The sequence below is a fragment of the Petromyzon marinus genome, chromosome 76, assembly GCF_048934315.1.
Source record: "Petromyzon marinus isolate PM22_M1 ecotype Great Lakes invasive population chromosome 76, UKy_Petmar_22M1.pri1.0, whole genome shotgun sequence".
Lineage (NCBI taxonomy): Eukaryota > Metazoa > Chordata > Hyperoartia > Petromyzontiformes > Petromyzontidae > Petromyzon > Petromyzon marinus.
The window spans coordinates 2,306,062-2,321,792 of NC_133742.1; the positions used below are offsets into that span (position 1 = coordinate 2,306,062).

Genomic DNA, 15,731 nt, shown 5'->3' on the forward strand with positions numbered 1-15,731 from the left:
TAGACACACAGTCATACATAGACACACAGTGTGATAGACACACAGTCATATATAGACACACAGTGTGATAGACAAACAGTCATACAGACACAGTGTGATAGACACACAGTCATACATAGACAAAGTGTGACAGACACAGTCATACATACAGTGTGATACACACAGTCATACATAGATACAGTGTGATAAGACACACAGTCATACATAGACACAGTGTGATAGACACAGTCATACATAGACAAAGTGTGATAGACACACAGTCATACATAGACAGTGTGATAGGCACATAGACACACAGTCATACATAGACACAGTGTGATAGACACAGTCATACATAGATAGATAGACACAGTCATACATAGACAAAGTGTGATAGACACACAGTCATACATAGACACAGAGTGTGATAGCCACACAGTCATACATAGACACAGAGTGTGATAGACACAATCATACATAGACAGAGTGTGATAGACACACATACACTGGCCCACAGACACAACACACAGAGACACACAGAGTGATAGACACACAGAGTGATATACACACAGAGTAATAGACACACAGTGATACACATAGACACAGTGATACACACAGACACACAGTGATACACACAGACACACACAGAATGATAGACACAGAGACACAGAGTGATACAGAGACACACAGTGATAGACACACAGAGTTTTGTTGTTTTATTTTTTACCTACGTGACTTTACCGAATAGAACCAAAGAGTATGGATCCTTGCAGTCACGGAAGCTTCAAATCTAGAACACACAGAGTGATAGACACAGTGTGATACACACACAGAGACACACAGAGTGATATACACACAGAGACACGTAGACCACGAGTGTAACAGTCACAGGCAGAGACTCACACAGAGAGACGCGAGGCGTCACAGTCACACAGTCATACATAGACACAGAGTGTGATAGACACACAGTCATACATAGACACAGTGTGTGATAGACACAGTCACACAGTCATACATGGACACAGAGTGTGATAGACACAGTGATACATAGACACAGTGTGATAGACACACAGTCATACATAGACACAGTGTGATAGACACAGACACACAGTCATACATAGACACACAGTGTGATAGACACACATAGACACAGTGTGTGATAGACACACAGTCATACATAGACACACAGTGTGTGATAGACACACAGTCATAACATAGACACACAGTGTGTGATAGAGAGACAACCTCACCTCCTCTCAGCTGTGATGCTGCTGCTGCTGCTGGGGAGGAGGAGGAGGAGCAGGGCCGTGAGGTCGCCTCCAATACCCGGCGATGATGGCGGCAGCAGCAGCGTCGTCGGTGTTTATAAAGTGTTTGGAGAGGGGGCGTGGCTATCTCACCCCCAGAACCCCTCCTCCTCCACCCCCCATAGGTCCACACCTCCACCAATAAGACATCGCTGGCGCCGTGACTTCCGTGTGTCTGCGGTTATGACGTCTCCCTTCCGCCTGTTCTACTTCGAGGCAGTGAGATTTTGTTTGACAAAACCCGTGTTTAAAATAAATAAAATACTTAGTTCAAATGTTTTCATTCCTGACAATAAATGCTCCGCCCTTTGTGGCAGATCGGCTAAGCAAGGACGTCTAGTGGAGTGAAGTTGTATCATTGTAAACTAGATACATCCATACGTAGATTCGCCTTAATTACCAGAAGACAATCACACTTACATCTGAATGGGTGCTTGCATGAAACGTCCTTTAGACATCCTGCCAGAGGCGTGATGTGCACATTTAACTGAAAACCAAATACAATCTACAAATGTGCACATCGCTGTTTAATTAGTACTGTATAAGTATACATTTTCTTTGGTTCTTTCGGTAAAGTCACGTAGAATGAGAATAAAATAATAAATTGATAAAATAAAATAACACAATAATATTATCACGACGTTTCAGCCACAACACAAGCGGCCTTCATCAGGTGAAGGGAGCGAGACTGTCTGGTAGGACAGCGCTGGAGTGAGAGAGCCACGTTCAGATCACGGCTTTTAAGCTGTGTGAGAGGAACAAAGAGCCTTGACGAAGGAATTAGCATAAAATTTAGCATTGAAAAGGCTGAATGATTAGCTTGTGACTGGTCACAGAAATAGCTATGTTAAAAGTTAAAGCATACACATCCGCAGAGGCACCCATTGTTAAAAGGAATTAGCATAGAATTTAGCATTGAAATAGCTAAATTAAGGCATTCGCTTGTAACTGCTACAGAAATAGTTACGTTGAAGTCAGAGCATACACATTCACCGAGGCACTTAGTACAAATCAAAACAGGAGAATTTAGCATTGAAATAACTAGGCGAATTTAGCATTGAAATAACTGGGTGATTTGCTAGTGACTGGTCACCGAAATGACTACAAATCTGAGCTATTCACAGTACTATATAGTGAACCAATAAAAACTAAAATATAAATTACCTTCATGTTATCAATAAACTCTATATTCTCCAATCAGCTAAGCTACCAACCATAAGTCGTTATATAACACAATGCTATATGGCGAAAAAATGGGTGGATTCTTACCCTCAAATTTCCGTACCACGGATAGCTACGGGCCCCGTTCAGACGGACGAGTTCGTCCATGGTCGGAACAGAGGAGGGGGAGAGAGACAGCTGCGAAGCCCCAGTATACTCCATGTTGTAAACCATACCATTAACCGTGGTGTGAGAGGTATTAAGAGGCAATGCTGGCGAAAGAGCTGCGGTCTGAAGGTCATCGTAAAATTACAATTAATTAAGAACAGAAATGATTTAACACATCTTTCCAGTGGTTACTGAGCCTGAATCCATCTTCTCGGTTGAAATTGTCTCTGTGCTTGTATATGTGAATGGCCTCATGAACGAATCTCTCATGGTAGCCAGTTGGTTTGCAAAGAACCTCCGTCTTGGAGAAGTCAATGTCATGTGAGCCCACTGAATTGTAACAGTGATCTGCCACGGCAGAGGAGTTCGTCTTACCGTGTTTCAAGTCTGCTTTATGTTCGCGGATGCGATCCGAGATATGTCTTTTGGTTTCTCCAATGTAGCTACTACCACAGAGGCACTTTAGTTTGTAAACGCCCGGGTACTGTATGTCTGGAAGAGCATCTTTTACAGATGGAACTAAATCACGGATTTTGTGTACTGTGTTGAATCGGACCTGGATCTTGTGTTTATTCAGGATTTTGGAGATCTTTTTAGTGACCCCTGCAATGTAGGGTAAGGTGATGGTTTTGAGTGGCTCCACAAGAGGATCCTTCTTCATGACTGGAGTGATGGCTTTGCGGATTGTGTAGTCGGAGTAGCCATTAGCCCTGAGAGCCTGGTGTACGTGTTTGAGTTCACTGGTAATGTGTTCCTGGTCGGAAATGCATTGGGCTCTATGGTATAGAGTCTTGATGAGGCAGTTCTTCTGGGATGGATGGTGGTGGGAATCCGGTTTCAAGTAAGCATCTGTATGGGTAGCTTTCCTGTAGACAGAGTGGCTCATTGAACCATCATGTCTCCTTTTAATTAAGACATCCAGAAAGGGTAGTTTGCCATCTTTTTCGACCTCCATGGTAAATCTGATGGCTGGGTGTATGGAATTGATGTGGTCGCGGAATTGGTCTAGAGCAGGCTGGCCATGTGGCCAGATGACAAAGGTGTCATCAACGTACCTCTTCCATAAGGTCGGGCGTAGAGTGGCAGTCTGGATGGCGTCAGTTTCAAATTTTTCCATGAATACGTTGGCTACAACCGGAGATAGGGGGGAGCCCATTGGGGTGCCCTCAGTTTGTTTGTAGAAAGTTCCATTCCAGGTGAAGTATGTGTTGGTTAAGCAATGTCTCACCAGGGGGGGTACATCAGTATCTTCAATGATAGCGATGGTGTCAGGTACCGGGACTTTGGTGAACAAGGACACCACACCTGGTTCATCAAGGACTGCATACTGATGTACCCCCCCTGGTGAGACATTGCTTAACCAACACATACTTCACCTGGAATGGAACGTGGCTCTCTCACTCCAGCGCTGTCCTACCAGACAGTCTCGCTCCCTTCACCTGATGAAGGCCGCTTGTGTTGTGGCCGAAACGTCGTGAGAATATTATTGTGTTATTTTATTTTATCAATTTATTATTTTATTCTCATTCTACGTGACTTTACCGAAAGAACCAAAGAAGATGAATCATTGCAGTCACGAAAGCTTTAAATCGAAATTTAAGTATACATTGTTAGAGAAGTATTTACATTGTGTATCGACTTTGCAACTCGTTTATGTGCTTCAGTTACCCTCTGTAAATGTTTTGAATTCAGAAGTTGTATATTTGTTTCATGAGACTGAGGAATGTTTAGCTTTGTGTTAATAAACATGACTGTAGTACATGATGAAAGGGGTGTCTTGTCGTGAGCGGTATTCGCAGTACAGGTTTTTGATTTTCAATGGTGAGTTGGACATTAAACTTGGGTTCTAAAGACATCGCTGTTGAGACAAGGCGCCTCTCACAACGCCGTGGGAGGAGGCGGTTCTCTTGGTCCCGATGGCAACCCGCGTTGACCGGCGTGGTGAAGTATGGTCAAACACCCCCCCCCCCCACCAATTGTATGTGTGTGTGAGTGCTGTGTGTGTGTGTGCTGTGTGTGAAATGTGTGTAGTGTGTGTACTGTGTGAAATGTGTATAGTGTGTGTACTGTGTGTGAGTGCTGTGTGTGAAATGTGTGTACTGTGTGTGTGTACTGTGTGTGAGTAGTGTGTACTGTGTGAAATGTGTAGTGTGTGTACTGTGTGAGTAGTGTGTACTGTATGTGTACTGTGTGTGTGTACTGTGTGTGATTGCTGTGTGCGTGAGTGTTACGTGAGTTGTGTGTGTGTTTTGTCTGAGTGGTGAAGGGTGTGTGCTGTGTGTGTTGTGAGTGCATGTTGTGTGTGTGTTGTAAGTGTGGTGAAGGGTGTGTGTTTTGTGTGAGTGCTGTGTGTATGAGTGCTGTGTGCAAGTTCTGTGTGTGAGTGCTGTGTGTTGTGTGTGAGTGTTATGTGTCTGTGTGTTATGTGTGTGTGAGTGTTGTGTGTGCGAGTGTTGTGTGAGTGCTATGTGAATGTTGTGTGTGAGTGTTGTGTGTGTGGCGAGGGGTGTGTTGTGTGTGAGAATCGATTACTGTTTCGATTACTGGGCACGGCGATACCACGCGCCTATGTGTATCACGATACACGTAGCAACACACACACACAACACTCACAACACTCACACACACAACACACACACAACACTCACACAACACTCACACACAACACTCACACACACAACACTCACACACACAACACTCACACACACAACACTCACACACAACACTCACACACAACACTCACCAACAACACACACAACACTCACACAACACTCACACACACAACACTCACACACAACACACCCCTCGCCACACACACAACACTCACACAATACTCACACACAACACTCACAACACACCCCTCGCCACACACACAACACACAACACAACAACCACCATTCGTCACTAAGTGGCGGTGACGTCACCACGACGCTTGTGCCAGGCCATGTGCACCTTAAGGCCACGTGAAGTGTCGAACGCCCGCTGGCAGGAGGTCACGGGCCAGACCCAGGTGCCACGGGTCCACTGAATGAGATGAGTGGCTGATGCACCACCTGTGCCCCTACTGTGCCAGCCTGCTGTGCTTTAGCCACCCGGCGCTCCGCTCGTTGTGAGCGTCGCTCCTCCGCCCTCCGTTGTTGTTGGAGGGCGACTGCCTCCAACTTCCCAGTAGCGTCCTTCACGAGCCTCCTCCACAGAGGCCGATCTTGACACCGCTGGTACCAGTCATCGGCAAGTCCACTCAGCTCCACGTCCTCCTGTACCACATCGGTCACAATCCCTATGATCACTGTTACATTGCACTTATGGATTTAATTTGGTGATTTCGAAAACGTTTTTTGGTTTGGCCATGTTGTTGTTTATTGTAGTACGGAGTTAGACTGATGGCCTTTCTCTAAGTTGTGTTGTGGTTGTTGTTGTTATTTGACTTGCATCCCACTGGGATTTTTGCACACAGCGTTGGTGTACGGTGCTTTTTCTGAAATGTTTTGATGTTTTTTTCCTGGATTTTCTGTTTGCAGAGTCACACAAAGTCACTTTAAGATGTTTTCTTGTTTTAGTTTTTTTGTTTGTTGCGGTTGCACCCGATTCAAGAGCTGAATAGCTCACAGGGCTATAACCAAATAAATGGAACTTGAAGTTGAACTCCATCTCTTCTCTAGCCCGTGCCGCGCCCGTTTAGCCCTCTTGATCCGGCCGAACAAAAGCTGTTTTTTATCCGGACGTGACCTACACACACATTCGTAACGGCTGCAGGTGCAAACGCTGTACGTACATCTACACATGTACATATATACATGTATATATGTACATGTGTATACATATGTACATATACACATGCACGCGCGCGACTCTGTGTACGCGCACGTGCGTGTATTTGCTGCCTTGAGCGGGGAGCGGTGGCGCAACGGTTAGCGCACCGGCGTGGCGAACCAGGTCGACGAGCGTGACAGGTCGACTTACGTGCCGTTAAATGAGCACGCGGTGCGTCGTACAAACCGGCACTGGGGAGACAAAGGCGGCCGGGCGTGGTGCCGACCACCACCACCCCCCAAACCACCCGCGCCTCGCGTGCCGTGCCCGCCTTCACAGGTGCCGCCGCTACTCCGCCAACAGCAGCACTTGCCGCAACAGTCCGTGGAAGGCTACGCGGGTCACCTTTGTCTGATGCGAAATTTGCCGACGCGCTGCCCTCCGTGTGCGGAGAGCGGCGAGGAGGCGTCACCGCCACCATCCCTTTGTGTGCTCAAAGCTCGCTCCCTCCTCCCTCTCCTCCCCCTCCTGTAGCCTCTCTCGCCTCCTGTAGCCTCTCTCTCGCTCCCTCCTCCTGTAGCCTCTCTCGCCTCCTGTAACCTCTCTCTCGCTCCCTCCTCCTCCTGTAGCCTCTCCCTCTCCTCCCCCTCCTGTAGCCTCTCTCTCCCTCCTCCTCCTGTAGCCTCTCTCTCGCTCCCCCTGTAACCTCTCTCTCTCTCCCTCCTCCCCCTGTAACCTCTCCCTCTCCTCCCCCTCCTGTAGCCTCTCTCTCCCTCCTCCTCCTGTAGCCTCTCTCTCGCTCCCCCTGTAACCTCTCTCTCTCTCCCTCCTCCTCCTGTAACCTCTCGCTCGCTCCTCCTGTAACCTCTCCCGCCTCCTGTAACCTCTCTCTCCTCCACGTGCCGCGAGGTGTGTGCAACAACAACCCCTCCCCCTCCGTGTTCTCATCCAGGCAACATGTTCGTTGTCGTCCGCACCCGGGATAATAATTTTATGAACAACAATGACGATGAGGATAAAATACACACAGCAAGACGTGGGGAAAGATCCCCCGGACATCCTTAAACAGACTGTTGGGGCAAGTGCTGTGAGCGAGTAGTACTTATCAAAGGCAAAATATATCCCAGACATCCTTAAACAGACTGTTGGCGCAAGTGCTGTGAGCAAGTAGTACTTATCAAAGACAAAATATATCCCAGACATCCTTAAACAGACTGTTGGGGCAAGTGCTGTGAGCGAGTAGTACTTATCAAAGACAAAATATATCCCAGACATCCTTAAACAGACTGTTGGGGCAAGGGCTGTGAGCAAGTAGTACTTATCAAAGACAAAATATATCCCAGACATCCTTAAACAGACTGTTGGAGCAAGTGCTGTGAGCAAGTAGTACTTATCAAAGACAAAATATATCTCAGACATCCTTAAACAGACTGTTGGGGCAAGTGCTGTGAGCGAGTAGTACTTATCAAAGACAAAATATATCCCAGACATCCTTAAACAGACTGTTGGGGCAAGGGCTGTGAGCAAGTAGTACTTATCAAAGACAAAATATATCCCAGACATCCTTAAACAGACTGTTGGAGCAAGTGCTGTGAGTGTGTAGTGCTTTACAAAGACAAAATATATCCCAGACATCCTTAAACAGACTGTTGGGGCAAGTGCTGTGAGCAAGTAGTACTTATCAAATACAAAATATATCCCAGACATCCTTAAACAGACTGTTGGGGCAAGTGCTGTGAGCATGTAGTACTTTTCAAAGACAAAGTATATCCCAGACATCCTTAAACAGACTGTTGGGGCAAGTGCTGTGAGCGAGTAGTACTTATCAAAGACAAAATATATCCCACACATCCTTAAACAGACTGTTGGGGCAAGTGCTGTGAGCAAGTAGTACTTATCAAAGACAAAATATATCCCAGACATCCTTAAACAGACTGTTGGAGCAAGTGCTGTGAGTGTGTAGTGCTTTACAAAGACAAAATATATCCCAGACATCCTTAAACAGACTGTTGGGGCAAGTGCTGTGAGCAAGTAGTACTTATCAAAGGCAAAATATATCCCAGACATCCTTAAACAGACTGTTGGGGCAAGTGCTGTGAGCAAGTAGTAGACGCATACACCCCGCAAAATTAGCGTTTTGTGTAAAACAAATTTCAGATAGCCCGCACCTCCATATACCCCGCATGCATTAATATCTTTAACGACGTTACCGCAGCTTAATTCCAACATATTAATACAAAGTTTACATTTGTAATACATTCCACTATCAATTGTTAACATTAAAATCATAACGTGCACAAAGACAACAAACTAACCGGAAACGAGAGAACATAAAACAGTAAATATGTAACAAAATTAAATATCCAATAAATAAGTAACACATACCTGGTAAAAATTTTTATTTAAAGCTGTCGTGACTGCAGGGATTTATATTCTTGGTTCTTTCGGTAAAGTCACCACGTAGAAGGGAAACAATAAAATAATAAAAATATAAAACAATACAATTCTCACGACGTTTCGACTGCAACACAAGCAATCATCATCAGGTGTGAAAACCACAGCAAGAACATTTAGTAAAGTCTTACCAAATTTTGTAAAGTCTTACCGAATTTCCTTGCTGTGGTTTTCACACCTGCAGTCGAAACGTCGTGAGTATTTTGTTTTATATTTTTATTGTTTTATTGTTTCCCTTCTACGTGGTGACTTTACCGAAGGAATCAAGAACACACCACTGGTAGATGAGTAAGTACAGTTTTAGCACTGGTAGATTGCGCACTGTGCAGACAATAGCGGCACTACGTCATTGTCTCTCCCCCACCTCTCTCTCTTCCCAGCTCTCCCATCGCCGGTAAACAAAGTGCGCCCACTTTAAACATTGTCTTTTCATTCTACAAACAACTCGAAGCATTTGAAACGTGATAACACGTGCAATTTTAGTGTGAGTGGTTTATTCAGCAGTGCTTTAGTCAAAGGTGAGTGTTGCACAGTGGATAGTCCTACCATGAAATAATTAAACGGGTAGCGACAAACTCTTTGCTTCTTTCGGTAAAGTCACGTAGGTCTCAAATAACTCACGACGTTTCGGGCGCAACACCAGCGTGGTGCCCCACAAACCCCCGGACATCATCCACCCCCCCACTCCCCACCCAGCATCGCCACCAACCACCAAAGCCACGCCTCGCCCTGCCCGCCCACCCAGCCACACGCAGCCAAAGACCACGCGATCCGTGACTCGTCGGCGCTTTAAACAAAAGGGCGTCGCCTCGGCACACGCCTCCACAGCCACCGCATCCACCCCTTCTCGCTGTCTCTCCCCCCTCTCGCACACACCGCACACTCGAGGGCATCTTCATCGTCATCATCGTCATCGCCGCTGCTGCTGCTGCTGCTGCCGCCCGTGCACACAGAGCAGCAGCAGCAGCAGCCCTCGCGAGAGGAGGAGGAGGAGGGCAAAAACACGCGAGGTGAGCGCGGTTCCGTGAGTGTGTGTGACTGGTCCGTGTGTGTGTGTGACTGGTCCGTGTGTGTGTGTGTGACTGGTCCGTGTGTGTGTGTGTGACTGGTCCGTGTGTGTGTGACTGGTGTGTGTGTGTGTGTGACTGGTGTGTGTGTGTGACTGGTGTGTGTGTGTCTGGTGTGTGTGTGTGTGACTGGTCCGTGTGTGTGTGTGTGTGTCTGGTGTGTGTGTGAGTGTGTGACTGGTGTGTGTGTGTCTGGTGTGTGTGTGTGAGTGTGTGACTGGTGTGTGTATGTGAGTGTGTGACTGGTGTGTGTGTGTGTCTGGTGTGTGTGTGTGTGACTGGTCCGTGTGTGTGTGTGTGACTGGTCCGTGTGTGTGTGTGTGTGACTGGTCCGTGTGTGTGTGTGTGTCTGGTGTGTGTGTGTGTGACTGGTCCGTGTGTGTGTGACTGGTCCGTGTGTGACTGGTGTGTGTGTGTGTGACTGGTCCGTGTGTGTGTGACTGGTCCGTGTGTGACTGGTGTGTGTGTGTGACTGGTCCGTGTGTGTGTGTGTGACTGGTCCGTGTGTGTGACTGGTCCGTGTGTGTGTGTGTGACTGGTCCGTGTGTGTGTGTGACTGGTCCGTGTGTGTGCGAGTGTGTGTGTCTGGTCCGTGTGTGTGTGTGTGCCTGGTCCGTGTGTGTGACTGGTCCGTGTGTGTGTGACTGGTCCGTGTGTGTGTGTGACTGGTCCGTGTGTGTGTGACTGGTCCGTGTGTGTGTGACTGGTCCGTGTGTGTATGTGACTGGTCCGTGTGTGTGTGTGACTGGTCCGTGTGTGTGTGTGACTGGTCCGTGTGTGTGTGTGACTGGTCCGTGTGTGTGTGTGACTGGTCCGTGTGTGTGTGTGACTGGTCCGTGTGTGTGCGAGTGTGTGTGTGTGACTGGTCCGTGTGTGTGCGAGTGTGTGTGTGTGACTGGTCCGTGTGTGTGCGAGTGTGTGTGTCTGGTCCGTGTGTGTGCGAGTGTGTGTCTGGTCCGTGTGTGTGCGAGTGTGTGTTCCTGGTCCGTGTGTGTGCGAGTGTGTGTGACTGGTGTGTGTGCGAGTGTGTGTGACTGGTCCGTGTGTGTGTGTGTGTGACTGGTCCGTGTGTGTGTGTGTGTGAATGGTCCGTGTGTGTGTGTGTGACTGGTCCGTGTGTGTGTGTGTGTGACTGGTCCGTGTGTGTGCGAGTGTGTGTGTGTGACTGGTCCGTGTGTGTGCGAGTGTGTGTGTGTGACTGGTCCGTGTGTGTGCGAGTGTGTGTGTGTGCCTGGTCCGTGTGTGTGCGAGTGTGTGTGTGTGCCTGGTCCGTGTGTGTGCGAGTGTGTGCCTGGTCCGTGTGTGTGACTGGTCCGTGTGTGTGTGTGACTGGTACGTGTGTGTGCGAGTGTGTGTGTCTGGTCCGTGTGTGTGCGAGTGTGTTTGTGTGTGCGCGAGTGTGTGTGTGCGCGAGTGTGTGTGTGCTCGCTAACAGCACTTGCCCCCTACAGTCTGTTACAGGCTATATGGGGGATCTTTGTCTTTGTGTGTGCGAGTGTGTGTGTGACTGGTCCGTGTGTGTGACTGGTCCGTGTGTGTGTGTGTGACTGGTCCGTGTGTGTGTGTGTGACTGGTCCGTCTGTGTGTGTGTGTGACTGGTCCGTGTGTGTGTGTCTGGTCCGTGTGTGTGCGAGTGTGTGTGTGTGCGCGAGTGTGTGTGTGTGCGCGAGTGGTAGTGTAGCGGTTAGCGCTACGCTGCGCTATGAACCTGGCGACCCGGGTTCGATTCCCGCTCACGGCCAACACCAGTGACGATTATCTGAACCGGTCCCGGGCCTCCCCTAGGTCGACTCAGCCTCAAATGAGTACCCGTTGCGGTGTGTAAACATTGCCACTGGGGAGACAAAGGCGGTCGGGCGTGGTGCTGGCCACCCACCCCCTCGTGTACCGTTACGGCCTTCATAGGTGCTCGCTAACAGCACTTGCCCCTACAGTCTGTTAAGGCTATACGGGGGATCTTTTATCTTTTGTGTGCTCGCTAACAGCACTTGCCCCCTACAGTCTGTTACAGGCTATATAGGGGATCTTTGTCTTTGTGTGTGCGAGTGTGTGTGTGTGACTGGTCCGTGTGTGTGTGAGAGACTGGTCCGTGTGTGTGACTGGTCCGTGTGTGTGCGAGTGTGTGTGTGTGCACGCGAGTGTGTGTGTGTGACTGGTCCGTGTGTGTGTGTGAGTGTGACTGGTCCGTGTGTGTGCGAGTGTGTGTGTGTGACTGGTCCGTGTGTGTGTGTGAGTGTGACTGGTCCGTGTGTGTGCGAGTGTGTGTGTGTGCGGTTTCAGGAAAGGGCGGTCTTGCACAGATGCCATATTTTCTGTCCGTTTGCTACAGCAGAGGTGTAGGGAATTCCAACAAGACCTACATCTCTGCTTTGTTGACCTGGTCAAGGCCTATGATGCTGGAGAGGTGTTAACTACTCACTGTTCAGTAACCTGCATTGCCACTAGGGATCAAAGGGCAATGCAGCGTTACCTCTGTGTACATAACGGTTGGGGTCAGACGAGGTGAAGTGGATCGTAGCCACAGTTTGGTAAGAACCAATCAGACAGTTCACGTGGGAATGTGGGATTTGTTACACCTGGCCACGAACAGGTATAAGAAGGGTGACCGCGCAAAGCGCGGGGAGTTCTCTCCCTACACGAAGACCGAAGCCCTCGCTGAAGATAGTCAGGACCCTGGACCCAGCCTTCCAGCCCTTCTGAGGGCTAAGGCTCGGCGTACCCAGTGGTCAGGACCCGCCGGGCCAGCGGTGGGTCAGATAGCCTCCCCTAGGTCTCAGCCGGAGGACTCTAGGATAGCGGTGGATGTGTAAGTCCCGCCAAGACGGGAGGCTGTACCTCCTTAGGTTAGGAAGAGACCTGTGTGTAGGTCACGCTAAGTCCGGAGGCTGTACCTTCTTAGGGTATCGGGTGAGGGGACCGTATACCCCTCTGTGTGTTAAGGACTGTGTAAGAGGAGTATTACAATAAACAGAGTGTGCCTCATAAGAAGTTTATTCGTCATTATAAACACTACAATACCATCAGTAGGCTTGGGCTCTGGGTTGTTCTTCGTGCTTTCAGAGTCCCTGACCTTCTGATCATGATCATTAAGGACCTTCATGATGGTGAGCGGGCCCGGGTAAAACTACGTGGCCGGGAGTCGGAGCCATTCGCTGTACACCTTGGGTGCGACAGGGATGTCCTCTGGCTCCCACATTATTTAACATCAATTTCGACCACGTAGTTCCTGAAGCCTTCAATAGCTGTACCGGAGGAATTTCCATCTGGTACAGATACAATGGGAGGCTGAGTCATGCCCGGGTGTGGTCAAGGGATGGCTCCCTATTGCTTAACCATGTTATGTATGCCGATGATCTGGTAATTGCTGCTAACTCGGAGGAGGAGTTGGAGGCACTGCTGCTGAACTTGGAGCTTGCCACTAAGAAGTCGGGCCTTACCATCAGCCCCACCAAAACTAAGCACCTGCCTGGGAATTTTGTACCATCAGATACTCCACCCCCACAACTCCCAATTGGTGATAGGGCAGTTGTGGAGAGTTTCCCATACCTGGGCAGTGTGCTCATGACCGGCTCCGGTTTAACAGCAGAGGTCTCACTCCGAATCAGTCGAGCGGCATTATCTTTTCATCGGTTGCGTAACGCTGTGTGGAAGCTACCTGGTCTGTCGCTTTGCACGAAGCTTCAGGTCTTCTCGACCACGGGCATTCCCTCCCCTCTCTACGCTTGCGAAATGTGGACCCCCCTAATGGAGCATCTTCGCCGGTTATAAACATTTAGGCTGGCCTGCCTACGATCCATCCTGGGTTTAACCAGGCTGGATTGTGTGAGCTCACAAATCCTTTAAAGATCTGGACAAAGTTCCACCGGTGAGCTCCAGCAGGCAAGGCTGCGTTGGCTGGGTCATGTAGCCCGCATGCCCAGCCACCACATGCCTAAACAGCTTTTGTTCGGCCGGATCAAGGGGCCGAAACGGGCGCGGCACGGGCTAGAGAAGAGATGGAGTGATGTGGTACAGGAGGACATGGAGCTGAGTGGACTTGCCGATGACTGGTACCAGCGGTGTCAAGATCGGCCTCTGTGGAGGAGGCTCGTGAAGGACGCTACTGGGCAGGTGCAGGCAGTCGCCCTCCAACAACAACGGAGGGCGGAGAAGCGACGCTCACAACAACTAGCGGAGCGCCAGGTGGCTAAAGCACAGAAAGTTGGCACAGTAGGGGGCACAAGTGGTGCATCAGCCAGTCGTCTCAGTCGACCTGTGGAATATGGGTTTGCCCCGTGACATCCTGCCAGCGGGCGTTCGACACTTCACGTGGCCTCAAAGTGCACATAGCCTGGTACAAGCGTCGTGGTGACGTCACCGCCACTTAGTGGCGAATGGCGGTGGTTGTTGTGTGTGTGTGTGCACACACCTTCACCACACACACAACATTTACACATTACTCCACACACGCACAGCACTCACACACAACACTCACACAACACACACAACACTCACACACACAACACTCACACAACACTCACACAACACAACACACACACAACACTCACACACATCGCCACTGGGGAGACAAAGGTGGCTGGGCGTGGTGTTGGCCACCCACCCCCTCGTGTGCCGTGCCGGCCTTCATCGGTGCAACTCGCTAACAGCACTTGCCCCTACAGTCTGTTAAGGCTACCCGGGGGATCTTTGTCTCGGCTAGGGGGTGAGAGACGTGGAGAGAGAGAGAGGGGGCTGTGTGACTGAGTAGAGAGTGTGAGAGTGATTTCAAATATATGGCTGTAAGGAGGTTATATCGTATGCTATCACGGGAGATCTTGTGCTGTGGTTCTTCATGAGCCCCAAGTGTTTACATTTGATGTTTTATTGCTTAATTTTAAACCTATAAAGTAATTTGTATTTCTCACGTGAAAAAAAGTCGTTCGAGAGTGGAGCATTTTGGGGGCAGAAACGTAAGTGGACTTTATCTTGGCAGTGAGTGGACGGGGATAGACGAGGGTCATGTGACTGCGCGTGGCCTCTTTACCGGAACGTCTCTGGTCCCGTCTACGAGAGACGACGACGCCCTGTGAGACCACGTGATCCCGCCCTGTGAGACCACGTGATCCCGCCCTGTGAGACCACGTGATCCCGCCGTGTGAGACCACGTGATCCCCGCCCTGTGAGACCACGTGATCCCTGACTCATCGGCGCTTCAAAAAGGGGGTCGTCTCCTCCGCCGAACGGAGGTGAATGGAACGGCCGCGTGAGCCCTTTGTGAATCGTTCTCTTTGTTACCACCAGGAGGACATGGAGCGCAAGTTCGCCAGGATAGTCGCCGTGCTGCTGATTGCCGTCACATGTAAGTTTACGCACGATTCGTTCACACCCTACGGTCCTCTTTTTGTATGCGGTGCAATTGTGAACGACATCCATATCAGACAGTACATCATCAAACCGGAATTGGTTCACTCATGCAGCTCAAAGACTCGGTCCGTACAAGGCGTGTGGTGAAGTTAGGAGATGTACCACGTGCTCACCATTTGAAGGCCCCGAGACACAAGCCGGTGATTTCGCCAACAATGCCTTCATCAGGGAGGCAGTTCCATATCGGGGCAGCAGTGAAGAAGATGAAAGGAGTTTCTGTCCAGGAAGCTTCTGTCCAGGGAGCTTCTGTCTAGGGAGCTTCTGTCCAGGGAGCTTCTGTCCAGGGAGCTTCTGTCCAGGGAGCTTCTGTCCAGGGAGCTTCTGTCCAGGGAGTTTCTGTCCAGGAAGCTTCTGTCCAGGGAGCTTCTGTCTAGGGAGCTTCTGTCCAGGGAGCTTCTGTCCAGGGAGCTTCTGTCCAGGGAGCTTCTGTCCAGGGAGC

General features: G+C 49.5%; 2 protein-coding genes across 3 annotated transcripts in view; one reads left to right on the forward strand and one right to left on the reverse strand.

Annotated features, from left to right (window-relative positions):
* LOC116957543 (uncharacterized) overlaps positions 1–2,328 on the reverse strand; it is a 186,384-nt gene extending 184,056 nt beyond the window's left edge. Inside the window, exon 1 of one of the 2 annotated variants that reach the window (XM_076056509.1) lies at positions 1,267–2,328. The gene's annotated coding sequence lies outside the window, so the exon portion shown is untranslated. The remainder of the gene's footprint in view (positions 1–1,266) is intronic. The other variant, XM_076056508.1, reaches the window with a different exon arrangement.
* LOC142907244 (uncharacterized) overlaps positions 1–15,731 on the forward strand; it is a 29,590-nt gene that overhangs the window by 4,995 nt on the left and 8,864 nt on the right. The window contains exon 2 of the mRNA XM_076056513.1: positions 15,170–15,227. Within this exon, the coding sequence (XP_075912628.1) occupies positions 15,176–15,227 (52 nt within the window). The 5' untranslated portion in view covers positions 15,170–15,175. The remainder of the gene's footprint in view (positions 1–15,169; positions 15,228–15,731) is intronic.